General features: G+C 40.9%; 1 protein-coding gene across 2 annotated transcripts; it reads left to right on the forward strand.

The window, feature by feature from the left end:
* The first annotated feature begins 7,948 nt into the window (after positions 1-7,948).
* Positions 7,949-19,408, forward strand: LOC124123013. 2 transcript variants are annotated; one of them, XM_048398024.1, is made up of 5 exons: positions 7,949-8,042; positions 16,764-16,805; positions 17,849-17,928; positions 18,331-18,399; positions 18,504-19,408. In XM_048398024.1, the coding sequence occupies exons 1-5, from the start codon at positions 8,003-8,005 to the stop codon at positions 18,708-18,710; spliced, it is 438 nt and encodes a 145-aa protein (XP_048253981.1). In that variant the 5' UTR covers positions 7,949-8,002; the 3' UTR covers positions 18,711-19,408. The 2 variants fall into 2 exon arrangements, with proteins under 2 accessions (XP_048253981.1, XP_048253982.1); XM_048398025.1 differs by lacking the exon at positions 18,331-18,399.
* The last annotated feature ends 545 nt before the right edge of the window (positions 19,409-19,953 follow it).

Raw genomic sequence — 19,953 nt, forward strand, 5'->3', positions numbered from 1 at the left:
ATAAATAGAGATGGCGTAATATCATGTCCAATGCATCATGATAAAACATTGTTAATTTCGATTTCCATTTACTTGGTGAGGTGGGGTAGCATAGTTGTAAAAGCTTTCGCTCGTCACGCTGAAGACCCAGGTTCGATTCCCCACATGGCTACAATATGTAAAGACCGTTTCTCGTGTCCCTCGCGGTGATATTGCTGGAATATTCCTAAAAACGACGTAAACCATACTCTCTCATTTACTCTATGTACTTGATATATGAAACGACGCAATATTATGGCCCTGGTTTAATTTTGAAATATTCATAATATACTCAACAGGTAAATAATGACAATGGGTTTCGAATGCTACCGTAATGAAAATATCAACACAACATAGTAAAGCCTTGTTTATTGACACTTGTGTTATGATCCTAGTACTGTGGTTTAACACGTTGAGGTAATAATATTTTAATAGGGAAGCCGACCACACCTTCTATCACAGGACCTGCCTCAGCTGTATCAGGTGAGAATGTCACCCTGACATGCTCCTCCTTCTCCCGGAGTCTGCCCCCGGACCACCCCCCACTGACCATGACCTACACCTGGAGGAGGAACAGGACCCTGCTAGAATCTGGTGACGGGTCTCACACAGGCGGTGATGTCCTGACAATAACCCACATCAGCAGAGAGAACCAGGGAGACATCTACACCTGCCAGGCTGTGGGGGAGGGGCCGAAGTCTGACTGGAGTCACGGACATGTACTGGAGGTTCACTGTGAGTAAGAACGTACCTTATTTAGGGTATAAGACGAAAATATACCTCATCTTTTCAACTGCGGTCGTGAGTGACAGTTTTGTAAGAACTGTGTTGGCTGAAGTAATATGTGTTGTGTACAAAGAGCCTTCATACCCTGAATTATTATTTTCAAAGTATGTTGGCGGGTCGGATCAGAATAAATAGCCAAAGTTTCAGCTTCATGGGCCTACAGTTTCAGAGGACATTCCTAACATGCATGATCACTATAACAATAGTGTCACAGCAATGTAGTTCACCTGGATATATTGTTATTATTATCAACAAAGACAGACACTTAACACTCAGTATAAATACAGGGGTTCAACACCTAATGCTAAACTATATAGTTTGAACGGCATATGATTACATCCTAAGAAGACGCATGGATGCTAAAGTTCACATTCCTCAGTCTGGCAATTTCAGAGAAGGTTAAAGAGTCAAATGTGCATGTTTTGAGAATGTATGAGCTTGGTAAAACACAAAAGTGAAAACAAAGGTCAAATTTTATAATATTGCGAAAACCGGAACGTATGAGACCCACTATCAACTAAACATATACCAAGTTTATGACATTTAGAACAAACATTGCTGAGTACGTAGTGGTCATTTACCGACCAACATTGGCTTCAAATGTTTACCTTGGCACTAAAACAGATATGTCGATATTGTTTTAATCTGTTTGTTTAGCACGTGGTGTTATAATGATAAGAACGATATCTCAGGTTCCTGATTGTGTCATTTATGGACCATGAACATGATAGAAGGGTAGCACCGGATCATATTTCCCATTACACTGCGATACGTGCTTTCTGCATTCCTTGTCTAAGAATACTTTCCGCTTGAGTACATTCTACCTGGAAGAATTTCTTGTAGGTACCATTAAATATGTACGCCACATGCACTGTTGCTAATCACCAATTAAACGATCCCTTTTCTGTCAGTGTGAAATTATAAAATGGGCCTCGTCCGACGTCCCTTGTCCACAGGTCGGTCCGTCTGTTAGCATTGAAACTTATTCTAATCCAGATTTATTGAACATATCAGTTTCATGTTCACATACCAGATTCTTCATCCACGTTCTACTTGGAAGCTCGACAAATTCAAATGTCCACCGCAGCAGAACATTTTTAAATTTAGGTAAATCTTAGTGCCAATCTCCTCTCCACAGAAAATGTTTGATATATTCTTTACAACACTTCAGAGGACCCGCCTTAAACATGAGTGAGTGAATATGGTTTTACGCCGCTTGTAGCAATATTCCAGCAATATCACGGCGGTGGACACCAGAAATAAGCTTCACACATTGTACCAATGTGGGAATCGAACCCGAGTCTTCAACGTGACGAGCGAACGCTTAAACCATTGGGCTACCTCACCACCCGTCTTAAACATGAAATAAGATCTTGTCATTGCTAATGTTACAACGAAATCATTTGTAATATGTTGGCTCCAATTATGTCTGTCACATACGTCCTGCACCAGCATACTCTTAAGCAACCCTAAATATTTAGAAGTGATTACACTGTAATAAGATGAGTTGACTGTCAAGGTCAACGTCACTATTGAAATCATCATGCAAAGTGTGTATAACCTAAATATTTTATGATCGGGTATTCCCTTAACCAGAAACACTGACCTTAATTGATCGTGAAAATTACAGCGTTTCCTCTTTCTCAACCCTTCACTGTACCTCTCCTTTTCATCACTCTTCGAGAGGCCCAGTTGTCTTAGGCACCGCGATTTGCTGTGCAGAGTTACGTCCCTTGGGCACGCCAGAAACCATTGATTGTTGGTTCGATTAGGTTTCTAGGTTTGTCAGCACGATACCCGTGCTCGTGGTTTTCACCGAAGTGGTAAACGTCTGAGACCTGCATCACTTCGGGCTTTCCTACCACATAAAGCCGACACACCGTGATATAACTGGAATAATGTTAAAAGCGTTGTTATACCCAATTCACTCACTCATTCATCCCTCCTTCCCCATCTATCCCCTCCCCCTTGTACAATATTGGCCCCTCCGTCACATGTGTGTTTCCAGTAGTTACACACGTACATGTCACAGAAACAATGTGCACATGTTTATCTTGCTATCCAGACACATATATTACAAAACCAAACTATACGCGTACATCACATTGTTTAGGATCAGAAGGATCCGCTGTCGCGTGCAGTAGCGTTTTCCGTTTAGCTGGTGATACAGTGTGGAACTACTGACCATAGTACATCAAACATTCCAGATGGACCTGACCTGATACAGTTTAACGGCGCTAGTGACAGGCTAAAGGCAGAAGAAGGGAAACCTCTCACAGTGAGATGTTCTGCCGACTGTCACCCCGCCTGCACTGTGACCTGGTGGAACACATCCAGACAGGGGGAGATCACGGGTCAAGCTGAGTTGTATATACCAGCTGTAGACAGATCTGTGTCTGGACAGTACACGTGTCACGTCAGCAACACGCATGGAAGTACATCACGGATCCTGACGCTGGAAGTTTTCTGTAAGACTTCCACAACATTGCTGGTGATAGACAGAATCTGTAACATTTATTTGGATAACTCCAGTAATAACCAATTTCATTTTCATTCATTTCAACTTTCTCTAATCCCACAGAGATGATAAATAATTTAAACAGGTAATATTGACTATATTCTGATGATGTGACATCACGTCAATGCGATTCTTGAGATTCTTTCAAATGGCAAGGCGTTTCTGTTCATTCAAAATCAACTTAACAAAGATCTGTATTAAAGACAGAAATCGATTGTTTATTTACTACCTAATTCAACAAACGAAACTGTTCCGATAACTCGTAAGATTTGCGACAAATTAGCTGAAGTTCACCACATTTACAAATTAAAGTGACTGCTTATTCCATGTGTTATATATCGGAAACATTAGAATCCTAAACAATGCTTTTGTTATTTATTAAATGTTCCAGCACGTGAGGTTACTAAAGCTGGTGTCGCTCCCATAGTCATGGGTTTCACCGAAGTGGTAAACGTCTAAGACCTGCATCACTTCGGGCTTTCCTACCACATAAAGCCGACACACCGTGATAATACTGGAATCATGTTAAAAGCGGCGTTATACCCAACTCACTCACTCACTCACTCACTCACTCACTCACCATCCTACCCCTCCCCCTTGTACAATATTCGCCCCTCCGTCACATGTGTACTTCCAGTAGTCACACACGTACATGTCACAGAAACAAACTGCACATGTTTATCTCGCTATAAACACATATATTATAAAACCAAACTGTACGCGTACATCACAGTATTCAGGATCAGAACGAACAGTTATCACGTTCAGTAGCATTTTCCGTTGTTAGCTGGTGATACAGTGTGGAACTACTGGCCATAGTACATCAAACATTTCAGATGGACCTGACCAGATACAGTTTACCGGTGCAAGTGACAGGCTAAAGGCAAAAGAAGGGAAACATATCACAGTGAGATGTTCTGCTGACTGTAACCCCGCCTGCACTGTGACCTGGTCGGATACATCCAGACAGAGGGAGATCACGGGACAGGGGGAGGCTGTGTTGTATATACCAGCTGTAGACAGATCTGTGTCTGGACAGTACATCTGTCACGCCAACAATACATATGGGAATACATCACGGAGCCTGACGCTGGACGTTCCCTGTAAGACTTCTACAACATTGCTGGTGATAGACAGAATCTGTAACATTTATTTGGATAACTCCTCTAATGACCAATTTCATTTTCATTCATTTCAACTTTCTCTAAACCCACATAGATTCAAAATAATGAGTAATTCTAACACGAACTATTGATCAGGAACTTTCAGGTTCTTCAAATGTCAAAAACAGTTCTGTTATTTCAAACTAAAATAAAAACAGTTCTGCACTGAAGACAGTAACCCATTGTTTACGTAATACATAATTCGACAAAAAATACACTGTTCCCATAGCTCCTAACATTTTTCACACTTGTACTGTATTTCACCATATATTCAAATTAAAATGTCAGCTTATTCCATATATACATCGGGAACATTAGAATCCTTAACAATGTTTTTGTTATATTTTGAATGGTCCAGTTGGTGAGGGTACTGAACCTGTCGTCGCTTCCATCGTCTACGTGGCTGCTGTCTGTTCTTTCCTGATCGTCGTCATCGCTGTACTCGTCGTCGTCGTTGCTTACAAAAACAGAATCAAGAAAGGTATTGTCTTAGTAATGATTGAGATAACAGAATCTGAATTGTGCTGATATTAGGGGCATTATAGGCATTTATAGTAGGTTGTTTTACTACAATTACTGCAAATACTGAATACTTTTAAAATTACTTTTTGCTTTGAACGTGTTCATTTACTGGGATATTTATTATCTATTTCAGGAGGTGAAGTGTACAGGTATTGGCTCTTCCTTCCACGACTGATACACTGTTGCAGCGGGTAACTGTTGACGGTAGAATATTTAAAGAACAGTGAGAAGAAGAAGAATAGTGCCCACATCCACAAGTTAATATTCGAGAGTTACCTGTACAAGTAAAGGTCACAGGTTTATCTCTACAAGTAAAGGTTACATGTTACCTCTACAAGTAAAGGTTACAGGGTTACCTCTACAAGTAAAGGGTACATGTTACCTATACAAGTAACGGTTATATGTTACCTCTACAAGTAAAGGTTACATGGTTACCTCTACAAGTAAAGGTTACATGGTTACCTCTACAAGTAAAGGTTACATGTTACCTCTACAAGTAAAGGTTACAGGGTTACCTCTACAAGTAAATGTAACATGTTACCTCTACAAGTAAAGGTCACATGGTTTCCTCTACAAGTGAAGATTACAGTGTTACCTCGACAAGTAAAGGGTACATGTTACCTCTACAAGTAAAAGTTACATGGTTACCTCTACAAGTAAAGGTTACATGTTACCTATACAAGTAAAGGTTACAGGGTTCCCTCTACAAGTAAAGGTCACAGGGTTACCTATACAAGTAAAGGTTATATGTTACCTCTACAAGTAAAGGTTACATGTGACCTCTACAAGTAAAGGTCACAGGGTTACCTGTACAAGTAAAGGTCACAGGGTTACCTCTACAAGTAAAGGTTACATGTTACCTCTCCCAGTCAAGGTTACATGTTACCTCTACAAGTAAAGGTTACATGTTACCTCTACAAGTAAAGGTTACATGTTACCTCTACAAGCAAAGGTTACATGGTCACCTCTACAAGTAAAGGTTACAGGGTTACCTCTACAAGTAAATGTAACATGGTTACCTCTACAAGTAAATGTAACATGGTAACCTCTACAAGTAAATGATACATGTTACCTCTACAAGTAAAGGTTACATGTTACCTCTACAAGTAACGGTTACATGGTTACCTCTTCAAGTAAAGGTGACAGGGCTACCTCTACAAGTAAAGGTTACATGTTACCTCTAAGAGCAAAGGTTACATGGTTACCTCTACAAGTAAAGGTTACAGGGTTACCTCTACAAGTAAAGGGTACATGTTACCTATACAAGTAACGGTAATATGTTACCTCTACAAGTAAAGGTTACATGGTTACCTCTACAAGTAAAGGTTACATGGTTACCTCTACAAGTAAAGGTTACATGTTACATATACAAGTAAATGTTACATGTTACCTCTACAAGTAAAGGTTACAGGGTTACCTCTACAAGTAAATGTTACATGTTACCTCTACAAGTAAAGGTCACAGGGTTACCTCTACAAGTGAAGATTACATTGTTACCTCGACAAGTAAAGGGTACATGTTACCTCTACAAGTAAAGGTTACATGTTACCTCGACAAGTAAAGGGTACATGTTACCTCTACAAGTAAAGGTTACATGGTTACCTCTACAAGTAAAGGTTACATGTTACCTATACAAGTAAAGGTTACAGGGTTACCTCTACAAGTAAATGTTACATGTTACCTCTACAAGTAAAGGTCACAGGGTTACCTCTACAAGTAAAGATTCAATGGTAACCTCGACAAGTAAAGGGTACCTGTTACCTATACAAGTAAAGGTTACATGGTTACCTCTACAAGTAAAGGTTACATGTTACCTATACAAGTAAAGGTTACAGGGTTCCCTCTACAAGTAAAGGTTACAGGGTTACCTCTACAAGTAAAGGTCACAGGGTTACCTCTACAAGTAAAGGTCACAGGGTTACCTATACAAGTAAAGGTTATATGTTACCCCTACAAGTAAATGTAACATGGTTACCTATACAAGTAAATGTAACATGGTTACCTCTACAAGTAAATGATACATGTTACCTCTACAAGTAAAGGTTACATGTTACCTCTACAAGTAAACGTTACATGTTACCTCTACAAGTAAACGTTACATGTTACCTCTACAAGTAAAGGTTACATGTTACCTCTACAAATAAATGTAACATGGTTACCTATACAAGTAAATGTAACATGGTTACCTCTATAAGTAAATGATACATGTTACCTCTACAAGTAAAGGTTACATGTTACCTCTACAAGTAATGCTTACATGGTTACCTCTACAAGTAAATGATACATGTTACCTCTACAAGTAAAGGTTACATGTTACCTCTACAAGTAACGGTTACATGGTTACCTCTACAAGTAAAGGTGACAGGGCTACCTCTACAAGTAAACGTTACATGTTACCTCTACAAGTAAAGGTTACATGGTTACCTCTACCAGTAAACGTTACATGGTTACCTCTACAAGTAAAGGTTACATAGTTACCTCTATAAGTAAAGGTCACAGGGCTACCTCTACAAGTAAAGGTTACATGTTACCTCTACAAGTAAAGGATACAGGGTCCCCTCTACAAGTTAAGGTTACATGGTTACCTCTACAAGTAAAGGTCACAGGGTTACCTCTACAAGTAAACTTTACATTTTACCTCTACAAGTAAAGGTCACAGGGTTACCTCTACACGTAAACGTTACATGTTACCTCTACAAGTAAAGGTCACAGGGTTACCTGTACAAGTAAAGATTACAGGGTTACCTGTACAAGCTTATCTTAGAGGGTTACCATTACAAGGTAATGTTACAGGACTACCTCTACAATGTTTTAGTTACAGGCATAGCATAAGAACTAGATGTTACAGCAGCTACAGGTTAAGCTTTAGACGTTATAGCTACAGGGTAAACACAAGGGTCTAAAGCTCAAACTTTGGAATGTATAACACAGTAAGATGTGTGTTACTTCTTCCTTCACTTCACATGTCTCTCTTTTCAGAGTTGGCGACCCAAATATGGGTGACAATGAAGGACAGTTTCAGCAAGATCCCAGCGGTAAGTATGGCAGGTCTTGCTATGGTATTGAATTGTCGGTTAATACCAATACATACAATATATATAAGGAAAGTATAATACATGTAAACTGTAAAGGGTGTGCCATACATCCTTCACAGTTGGGCTCAGAACGTTTCAGCAACCCCTCGTAATTCGCACATACCATTATGTTTCAAGTATGTCAGAGGTGACTTTCTGTGTTTTCCTCCAAGTCAGGAACTTCCCTCCAAGGATGACATCCCAGTCGGATGCTCTGTCAGAGCCATCACTAGTCCAAATTATGATATCCCAAATTACAACAGTAAAACCAGACGGTTACATTGAATGTATCAGAGGGCCCTCAGGGAAAGTACTAGACGTTACGATCACATGGTAACCACGAGAACATATAGCTTCAGGTTTAGCTCTAGTAGCTATGTTTACAGGTTTAGCTCAAGAAATTACACTTACGGAGTAAGCTCTAAAAGTTACTGTCACAGGGTAAGAACTAGATCTTAGTCACAGGGTAAGCACAACATATACAGCTATAGAAGCTACAGTGACAGGTTTTAGCTCTAGAAGCTACACTGACAGGTCTAGCTATAAACTTACACTTACATGTTTAGGTGTTGAATGTACAGTTCAGGGGTTAGCTCTAGAAGCTACAGTTAAAGGATTAGCTGTGGAATGTACAGTTCAGGGGGGAGCTCTAGAAGCTACAGTTAAAGGATTAGCTGTGGAATGTACAGTTCAGGGGGGAGCTCTAGAAGCTACAGTTAAAGGATTAGCTGTGGAATGTACAGTTCAGGGGGGAGCTCTAGAAGCTACGGTTAAAGGATTAGCTGTGGAATGTACAGTTCAGGGGGGAGCTCTAGAAGCTACAGTTAAAGGATTAGCTGTGGAATGTACAGTTCAGGGTGAGCTCTAGAAGCTACAGTTAAAGGATTAGCTGTGGAATGTACAGTTCAGGGGGGAGCTCTAGAAGCTACAGTTAAAGGATTAGCTGTGGAATGTACAGTTCAGGGGGGAGCTCTAGAAGCTACAGTTAAAGGATTAGCTGTGGAATGTACAGTTCAGGGTGAGCTCTAGAAGCTACAGTTAAAGGATTAGCTGTGGAATGTACAGTTCAGGGGATAGCTCTAGAAGCTACAGTTAAAGGATTAGCTGTGGAATGTACAGTTCAGGGTGAGCTCTAGAAGCTACAGTTAAAGGATTAGCTGTGGAATGTACAGTTCAGGGTGAGCTCTAGAAGCTACAGTTAAAGGATTAGCTGTGGAATGTACAGTTCAGGGGGGAGCTCTAGAAGCTACAGTTAAAGGATTAGCTGTGGAATGTACAGTTCAGGGGGGAGCTCTAGAAGCTACAGTTAAAGGATTAGCTGTGGAATGTACAGTTCAGGGGGGAGCTCTAGAAGCTACAGTTAAAGGATTAGCTGTGGAATGTACAGTTCAGGGTGAGCTCTAGAAGCTACAGTTAAAGGATTAGCTGTGGAATGTACAGTTCAGGGGATAGCTCTAGAAGCTACAGTTAAAGGATTAGCTGTGGAATGTACAGTTCAGGGTGAGCTCTAGAAGCTACAGTTAAAGGATTAGCTGTGGAATGTACAGTTCAGGGGGGAGCTCTAGAAGCTACAGTTAAAGGATTAGCTGTGGAATGTACAGTTCAGGGGGGAGCTCTAGAAGCTACAGTTAAAGGATTAGCTGTGGAATGTACAGTTCAGGGGGGAGCTCTAGAAGCTACAGTTAAAGGATTAGCTGTGGAATGTACAGTTCAGGGTGAGCTCTAGAAGCTACAGTTAAAGGATTAGCTGTGGAATGTACAGTTCAGGGGGGAGCTCTAGAAGCTACAGTTAAAGGATTAGCTGTGGAATGTACAGTTCAGGGGGGAGCTCTAGAAGCTACAGTTAAAGGATTAGCTGTGGAATGTACAGTTCAGGGGGGAGCTCTAGAAGCTACAGTTAAAGGATTAGCTGTGGAATGTACAGTTCAGGGTGAGCTCTAGAAGCTACAGTTAAAGGATTAGCTGTGGAATGTACAGTTCAGGGGGGAGCTCTAGAAGCTACAGTTAAAGGATTAGCTGTGGAATGTACAGTTCAGGGTGAGCTCTAGAAGCTACAGTTAAAGGATTAGCTGTGGAATGTACAGTTCAGGGGGGAGCTTTAGAAGCTACAGTTAAAGGATTAGCTGTGGAATGTACAGTTCAGGGGGGAGCTCTAGAAGCTACAGTTAAAGGATTAGCTGTGGAATGTACAGTTCAGGGGATAGCTCTAGAAGCTACAGTTAAAGGATTAGCTGTGGAATGTACAGTTCAGGGTGAGCTCTAGAAGCTACAGTTAAAGGATTAGCTGTGGAATGTACAGTTCAGGGGGGAGCTCTAGAAGCTACAGTTAAAGGATTAGCTGTGGAATGTACAGTTCAGGGTGAGCTCTAGAAGCTACAGTTAAAGGATTAGCTGTGGAATGTACAGTTCAGGGTGAGCTCTAGAAGCTACAGTTAAAGGATTAGCTGTGGAATGTACAGTTCAGGGGGGAGCTCTAGAAGCTACAGTTAAAGGATTAGCTGTGGAATGTACAGTTCAGGGTGAGCTCTAGAAGCTACAGTTAAAGGATTAGCTGTGGAATGTACAGTTCAGGGTGAGCTCTAGAAGCTACAGTTAAAGGATTAGCTGTGGAATGTACAGTTCAGGGGGGAGCTCTAGAAGCTACAGTTAAAGGATTAGCTGTGGACTGTACAGTTCAGGGTGAGCTCTAGAAGCTACAGTTAAAGGATTAGCTGTGGAATGTACAGTTCAGGGTGAGCTCTAGAAGCTACAGTTAAAGGATTAGCTGTGGAATGTACAGTTCAGGGGGGAGCTCTAGAAGCTACAGTTAAAGGATTAGCTGTGGAATGTACAGTTCAGGGTGAGCTCTAGAAGCTACAGTTAAAGGATTAGCTGTGGAATGTACAGTTCAGGGTGAGCTCTAGAAGCTACAGTTAAAGGATTAGCTGTGGAATGTACAGTTCAGGGGGGAGCTCTAGAAGCTACAGTTAAAGGATTAGCTGTGGAATGTACAGTTCAGGGTGAGCTCTAGAAGCTACAGTTAAAGGATTAGCTGTGGAATGTACAGTTCAGGGGGGAGCTCTAGAAGCTACAGTTAAAGGATTAGCTGTGGAATGTACAGTTCAGGGTGAGCTCTAGAAGCTACAGTTAAAGGATTAGCTGTGGAATGTACAGTTCAGGGTGAGCTCTAGAAGCTACAGTTAAAGGATTAGCTGTGGAATGTACAGTTCAGGGGGGAGCTCTAGAAGCTACAGTTAAAGGATTAGCTGTGGAATGTACAGTTCAGGGTGAGCTCTAGAAGCTACAGTTAAAGGATTAGCTGTGGAATGTACAGTTCAGGGTGAGCTCTAGAAGCTACAGTTAAAGGATTAGCTGTGGAATGTACAGTTCAGGGGGGAGCTCTAGAAGCTACAGTTAAAGGATTAGCTGTGGAATGTACAGTTCAGGGTGAGCTCTAGAAGCTACAGTTAAAGGATTAGCTGTGGAATGTACAGTTCAGGGTGAGCTCTAGAAGCTACAGTTAAAGGATTAGCTGTGGAATGTACAGTTCAGGGGGGAGCTCTAGAAGCTACAGTTAAAGGATTAGCTGTGGAATGTACAGTTCAGGGTGAGCTCTAGAAGCTACAGTTAAAGGATTAGCTGTGGAATGTACAGTTCAGGGGTTAGCTCTAGAAGCTACAGTTAAAGGATTAGCTGTGGAATGTACAGTTCAGGGTGAGCTCTAGAAGCTACAGTTAAAGGATTAGCTGTGGAATGTACAGTTCAGGGTGAGCTCTAGAAGCTACAGTTAAAGGATTAGCTGTGGAATGTACAGTTCAGGGGGGAGCTCTAGAAGCTACAGTTAAAGGATTAGCTGTGGAATGTACAGTTCAGGGGTTAGCTCTAGAAGCTACAGTTAAAGGATTAGCTGTGGAATGTACAGTTCAGGGGGGAGCTCTAGAAGCTACAGTTAAAGGATTAGCTGTGGAATGTACAGTTCAGGGTGAGCTCTAGAAGCTACAGTTAAAGGATTAGCTGTGGAATGTACAGTTCAGGGGGGAGCTCTAGAAGCTACAGTTAAAGGATTAGCTGTGGAATGTACAGTTCAGGGGTTAGCTCTAGAAGCTACAGTTAAAGGATTAGCTGTGGAATATATAGTTAAATGGTTAGCTCTAGAAGCTACAGTTAAAGGATTAGCTGTGGAATGTACAGTTCAGGGGTTAGCTCTAGAAGCTACAGTTAAAGGATTAGTTGTGGAATGTACAGTTCAATGGTTAGCTCTAGAAGCTACAGTTAAAGGTTTAGCTGTGGAATGTACAGTTCAGGGGATAGCTCTAAAAGCTACGGTTAAAGGTTTAGCTGTGGAATGTACAGTTCAGGGGGGAGCTCTAGAAGCTACGGTTAAAGGTTTAGCTGTGAAATGTACAGTTCAGGGGATAGCTCTAGAAGCTACAGTTAAAGGATTAGCTGTGGAATATATCGTTCAATGGTTAGCTCTAGAAGCTGCAGTTAAAGGTTTAGCTGTGGAATGTACAGTTCAGGGGTTAGCTCTAGAAGCTACAGTTAAAGGATTAGCTGTGGAATATATAGTTCAATGGTTAGCTCTAGAAGCTACAGTTAAAGGATTAGCTTGGAATGTACAGTTCAGGGGTTAGCTTTAGAAGCTTCAGTTAAAGGATTAGCTGTGGAATGTACAGTTCAGGGGTTAGCTCTAGAAGCTACAGTTAAAGGATTAGCTGTGGAATATATAGTTAAATAGTTAGCTCTAGAAGCTACAGTTAAAGGATTAGCTGTGGAATGTACAGTTCAGGGGTAAGCTCTAGAAGCTACAGTTAAAGGTTTAGCTGTGGAATGTACGGTTCAGGGGATTGCTCTAGAAGCTACAGTTAAAGGATTAGCTGTGGAATATATAGTTAAATGGTTAGCCTTAGAAGCTACAGTTAAAGGATTAGCTGTGGAATGTACAGTTCAGGGGTAAGCTCTAGAAGCTACAGTTGAAGGTTTAGCTGTGGAATGTACAGTTCAGGGGATTGCTCTAGAAGCTACGGTTAAAGGTTTAGCTGTGGAATGTACAGTTCAGGGGATAGCTCTAGAAGCTACAGTTAAAGGTTAAGCTGTGGAATATATAGTTCAATGGTTGGCTCTAGAAGCTACGGTTAAAGGTTTAGCTGTGGAATGTACAGTTCAGGGGTTAGCTCTAGAAGCTACAGTTAAAGGTTTAGCTGTGGAATGTACAGTTCAGGGGATAGCTCTAGAAGCTACGGTTAAAGGTTTAGCTGTGGAATATATAGTTCAATGGTTAACTCTAAAAGCTACGGTTAAAGGTTTAGCTGTGGAATGTACAGTTCAGGGGTTAGCTCTAGAAGCTACGGTTAAAGGTTTAGCTGTGGAATGTACAGTTCAGGGGATAGCTCTAGAAGCTACGGTTAAAGGTTTAGCTGTGGAATGTATAGTTCAGGGGATAGCTCTAGAAGCTACGGTTAAAGGTTTAGCTGTGGAATGTACAGTTCAGGGGATAGCACTAGAAGCTACAGTTAAAGGTTTAGCTGTGGGATGTACAGTTCAGGGGATAGCTCTAGAAGCTACAGTTAAAGGTTTAGCTGTGGAATATATAGTTCAATGGTTAGCTCAAGAAGTTACGGTTAAAGGTTTAGCTGTGGAATGTACAGTTCAGGGGTTAGCTCTAGAAGCTACAGTTAAAGGTTTAGCTGTGGGATGTACAGTTCAGGGGACAGCTCTAGAAGCTACAGTTAAAGGTTTAGCTGTGGAATGTACAGTTCAGGGGATAGCTCTAGAAGCTACAGTTAAAGGATTAGCTGTGGAATGTACAGTTCAGGGGTTAGCTCTAGAAGCTACAGTTAAAGGATTAGCTGTGAAATGTAAGGATTAGCTTAGGAATGTACAATTCAGGGGTTAGCTCTAGAAGCTACAGTTAAAGGTTTAGTTGTGGAATATATAGTTAAATTGTTGGCTCTAGAAGCTACAGTTAAAGGATTAGCTGTGGAATGTACAGTTCAGGGGTTAGCTCTAGAAGCTACATTTACAGGTTTAACTATAGAAGTTTCACTTACAGATTTAGCTCACGAGATTACAGTTACGGGGTTAATTCTAGAATTTGCAGATAAGCATTAGAAATGATACGGGTAAGCATTAGAAATGACTATATCCCCATTACAACTGTAAATGCAGACAAGTGTATCAACTGTATCGGAGGCCGTATTAAAAGCTTCGGTAGAATTAAACGCGTAAATTCGTGCATACCATCCAGTGATTCATAAACACACGATTATGATATATGAATGTATATAATATTATCTTAATTCGTATTAAATTTCATTTTCATTTCCTCAGAAACATATCGATTTTTAGTACAACATTATGATATGACACTATTTTGACACTTTTGAGGAGTTTGCTAGAGAGTTTGTTGGAGATAAGATGCTGTTATATTATCGAATGGTCAGCCCGTAATTGACCTCATTGTTAATAGTTCAGCCACACTTTCACCGAGATGAACCGGGAAACATTTCATCTTCAGCAACCCATGCTTTCGTAAGAGGCGACTTACGGGATCGGGTGGTCATGCTCGCTGACTTGGTTGATGCATGTCATCGTATCTCAGTTGCGTCGATGCTCATGACGTCAATCACTGGATAGTCTGGTCCAGACTCAATTATTTACAGACCGTCGTCACAAAGCTGGAATATGTCTAAATGTTAAGTTAAATAAACAAATAAAACAAGCAATTGAATTGTTGCTGATAACAGCTGGCTGTAGATAAGTCAAGTAATTATAGCACTCTGATCAGTCGACATATATAGGTTAGGGAATGTTTTACACAAATTACAATACTGAATTGGTACATGCACTGGGCGAACGATTCCGTGTTAGAGTAGGTCTTCAGCAACCCATGGTTGCCGTAAAAGGTGACTATGCTTGTCGTAAGAGGCGACTAACGGGATAGGGTGGTCATGCTCGCTTACTTGGTTGATGCATGTCATTGTATCTCGATTGCGTCGATGCTCATGACGTCAATCACTGGATAGTCTGGTCCAGACTCGATTATTTACAGACCGCCGTCATAAAGCATGAATATTGCTGAGTGCGGCGTTAAACAACAAACAAACCAACTTGACGAAAGTTTAAGTACGTTGTTATATCCTAAGTCACCACGAAGCACATTAAGAAGAGGAGAAAATGTTTGGCTTCTTGTTGAATTCAGAGGTTATCCTCCCAAATACATCACGTCATATTTTGTTCATCGTTACTCAACATGAAATTGTTTAAGGATGTGTGTCTAACCGGCAGCAATACACCCCCCCCACCCCCCCCCCCCCCCACCCCCCCCCCCCCCCACCCCCCACCCACCCCACCCACCCTTCCCTGTATTTGATTTCGGATTCCTTGTACTTGAAGTCCTTTGCCTCTCATCAATATCGCTTTTAAATCATGCATCGATGACTCTTTTATCTTCCTGTTCGCCCGGAAGAGGACCCGAGAACATGGTTCTAGTCATGTATTCAAAAATTAGAAACAAGATGAACCCTCTAACAAATATGTTAGCTGACATTGAAGTTCCTTTTAGAAGAATAGTGTTCGCAAACAAGGAAGCTTTTCGGACTTGACACTGCAAACGTCGTGTACAGTCCCTTACACATGACCCATGCAGTCGGTGCCACGTAGCATTAACAAGACTGTTAGCAGTTTGTCATGTCATGTCTGGTATATGTTTATGGGTGATAGCAGGTCGTTTACTACAGAATAAACGTTCATGAGAGTTTTATGAATTTACGTCAAATGTTCCGCTGGCTCTGGAGAACACCGTATCTCAAACTTTGAACATCTCTTGATGAGGAAATCGGTATTAGCAACACTATAGCCTTCGCTGTTCTATCATGTATTCACCAACAAGCCACAGCAGATACATCAAGCAAACATAAAGCAACTATATAATGTATAAAACATACAAACCATTCTCTAAAAATGCTCACTATGACCACGGGCACAAGAACGACTAATGTTTTGTTTGTTTGTTGTTTAACGCCGCACTCAGCAATGTTCCAGCTATATGACGGCGGTCATACAAGAAATAGTAGCAGTCTTAAGATCAATTTGTTGTCATTTAATAACCTCTAATTTGCACATGTTTGTAAGTACATACAGGTTTGGTTTTGTTTGTTTGTTTGTTTTTTTGCCAAACACCACACTCAGCAATGTTCCAACTATCTGACGGCGGTCTGTAAATAATCGAGTCTGGATCAGACAATCCAGTGAATGACATCAACAGCGTCGATCCAAGCAATTAGGACGCGAAGCTGTGCATGATAAGCCGTTTCGTAAATGGATAAGATTTCAAAGTAGAAATCGACACAATTAGGTAACCACTACCTCAGGCATCTACCATTAATACTACCCCGATCTGGATTAGAATTGGTTTTCGTCTGGCTATTCTTGCCGTAAAAGACGACTATGCTTGTCGTTAGGTGACTAAGGGGATCGGGTGGTCAGACTCACTGACTTGGTTCATGTCATTGCATCCCAATTGCGTAGATCGATGCACGTGATGTCAGTCACTGGATTGTGTGGTCCAGACTCGATGATTTACATATAGCCGTCTCACAGCATAAATATTGCGGCGTTAAACAACAAACAACAAACAAAACTATTGATATTATTATTTCGTTGTTGTTATTTGTTTATGATTGTGTTTGCTTCTGCCTCCAGACCTGTATGCCAAGGTGAACAAAAAGAGGGGCAGAAGAGAAGGTTTGGCCTGTTATTTTTTACTTGTGGGCAGTAAGTCTCAACTGAGGTGATGCTTTAAACATGACGTGGTTATTACGCCCTGACTGACGCTACCTTACGGCATGTCCGTTTGTCTTTGCATCTGAGGGTGGGTTGTTGGCCCGGCTGTCTAAAGCGTTGCAATTCGCTGAGCATAGTGTCGATCCTTGGGCACGCCAGAAACCTATGATTGTGGGTTAGAATCCCGGTTCGCCCCGATTATGTTTCTAGGTTTGTCAGCACCATACCCGTGCTCGTGGGTTTCACCGAAGTGGTAAACGTCTGAGATCTGCATCACTTCGGGCTTTCCTCCCACATTAAGCTGACACGCCCTGATATAACTGGAATACTGTTAAAAGCGGCGTTAAACCCAACTCACTCACTCACTTTTTCTCTGAGGGTGGGTGGTTGCAATTCGCTGAGCATAGTGTCGATCCTGGGGCACGCCAGAAACCTATGATAATGGGTTCGAATCCAAGATTCCCCCTGGTTATGATTCTTGGTTTGTCAGCATCAGATCGGAAGTGGTAAACGGCTAAAAACCCGAAGGACTTCGGTATTTGGCCCAACCTTACCGCCCCCTATCTGACTGATGAAGGCGACCGGCTCCGTGGTCTAGTGGTAGAGCGTCCGCCCGGAGAGCGGAAGGTCCGGGGTTCTATCCCCGGCCGCGTCATACCAAAAGACGTAAAAAGATGGTACTTGTTGTTACCCTGTCTGGCGCTCGGCATTTAGGGTTAAAGCAAGGACTGGTCGGCTCGGAGTCAGTATACTGTGTCTGAGTGGGGTATTCATGTTAAACTGAGGCATGGTATCTCAGTGGGCTAGCACTATAAATCGGCATCAGTCCGGTCTAGTACAAGCAGCCACACACTCACACACACACACACACACACACACACGTGCATGCAGTCGCTATATAAGTGCAATAATCTTTGACGCGACGTTAAACCCAATTTTACCTCACCTCACCTCACCTGATGAAGGTACAAATAATTGATACTTCCTGGTTCTCCCCTCTGCAGGGTCTGAAGTGTATGCCACAGTCCAGAAGGTTATATCCAAACAGTTCACGAACAGGGCGTTTCAAGGCGCAGCGCCGTCGGTAAGTGTGCATTTGCGTTTATTGGAATTGTTGTGCTGTAAAACATTTGCTGAAAAAAGTATAATCTATTGCCATTAGTGTGCGTTTCGTTTAGCTGTGTGTGGACCAGCGGGGGGGATGGGGGCAAGCAACCTGAAAGAATGAACGGAATATATAAAAATAACATGAGTGAGGATGGTTTTGCGCCACTTTTAGCAATATTCCAGCAATATCAGGGCGGGGATACCTGAAATTGACTTCACACATTGTACCCATGTCGGGAATCGAACCCGGGTCTTCGGCGTGGCGAGCGAGCGCTTTAACCACTAGGCTACCCGACTGCCCAAAAATAAATTACATAATATGTTTTTTTCAGGTTATGGAGGAGATCTCTAAGATCATATATATTTTTGTTATCTCCAGCATGAGAGAGCAGTTCTCATCAACTTCCCAGACCAATTCAAAGCAGAAAGCAACAACCGTGGCGAAACGGTAGGTCCAGTAACTGTAGAAGGTGGATTTATACGTATATTCACTGATAAACTTAATCTAAAAGAAAGTTAGACGGTTGTTAGTGAAGTTTGTTACGCTTTCAGAACGATGACGGTCTGACGTATGCCGACCTTGACCTTGCCCCGCCCACCCTGATTGACGGCATGTCCGTCATACACAGCAGGGAGGAGCCCGTGGTGTACGAGGAGATAGACTTCTCCCTCACCCCCGGGCCACAGATGCCGGACAAGATCTGGGAGGTTGAGGAGGAGGAGTGGGAGGAGCGCCGCAGGCAGAACTTCTGGGAATGAAGATGAACAAAACCTGAGAATATCAAGGTTTTGTTTCGATGTTTACGAGATTATTGCATTGAAATATTAATTTCTCTCTTGGACGTTTTGAATTCATATTACGATCTAAAGTTAACCGTTATTCAGAAACATTTTCAATAGATTCAATTCCTGCACCTTCATGATGAAATATATATCAACTTGACGTCATTAGTTATAAATTATTTTTTTAAACCTAAATCAGACTGCCTGCCGTACCCAACCATACCAAATTGAGGTTTACGTCAGAGGCAACTTTCACGGCATTTGTATATAGAGATGACGCTAAAGTGAATCTGTACATATGTTAGCTTTCACATCATTTAAAAAAACAAAACGCTCCATCAAATATGTTTAGTATGTGAGATTAAAATTTAGAAAATATATATTCATATATATTATGTATAAATATAAATATATCACCCTCACATGAGGAGTACGGTTGTCTACATTATTATCATATGACACTTTTGAACGTTTATTTTTCCTTTCTAATGTGCTTTTCATTTACACAAAGATAACAATACAATAATACACCCAAATGTGTTTATTTAAGGTTGTGTACGAGCTGTTTTGACATTTAAGTTTTATACGGCACTCTAAATGGCGATCAATTCTTACTTAAAGCCTATATATTTCAGTTGACATTATAATTTTGTACGTAGTGACAGTTTTGAAGGTATATTTTAAGTAATGATAAATAAAAATAAAATAATAATAATAACAATTACAATAACAATAATAATAATAACAATAATAATAATAATAATAATAATAATAATAATAACAATAATAACAATAACAATAATAATAATAACAATAATAATAATAACAATAATAATAATAACAATAATAATAACAATAACAATAATAATAATAACAATAATAATAATAATAATAATAATAATAATAATAACAATAATAATAATAACAATAATAATAATAATAATAATAATAATAATACAAATAGTTGAAGGCATTACGCTGATCAACCCTCGTTCACAGTTATGAATCTGCCGACTTCTATTTCGTCTAATTACCCAAATGTGATCCTACCGTTATCACGAATCGGTTGTTTATTTCCACTCATATTGATCCAAACAACAACGGGAGCAAATGATTACATCGAAGGTTCTAAAGTGAACAAAGCCAGGTTACTCTCATGTATTTTCGAAGCAAAGACCGACATAGAACGAATCCGGGCTTTCGGCGTGAGAGGCGAACG

Source organism: Haliotis rufescens, unplaced genomic scaffold (genome assembly GCF_023055435.1).
Source record: "Haliotis rufescens isolate VD_foot unplaced genomic scaffold, xgHalRufe1.0.p SCAF_18, whole genome shotgun sequence".
NCBI lineage: Eukaryota > Metazoa > Mollusca > Gastropoda > Lepetellida > Haliotidae > Haliotis > Haliotis rufescens.

Bases quoted from the DNA above. Each gene is read 5' to 3' on its own strand.
- LOC124123013 (XM_048398024.1), top strand. From the start codon at position 8,003: ATGGGTGACAATGAAGGACAGTTTCAGCAAGATCCCAGCG. The intron at 8,043-16,763 runs GTAAGTATGGCA...TTCTGCCTCCAG, and splicing joins GTTTCAGCAAGATCCCAGCG to ACCTGTATGCCAAGGTGAAC. The intron at 16,806-17,848 runs GTTTGGCCTGTT...TCCCCTCTGCAG, and splicing joins AAAGAGGGGCAGAAGAGAAG to GGTCTGAAGTGTATGCCACA.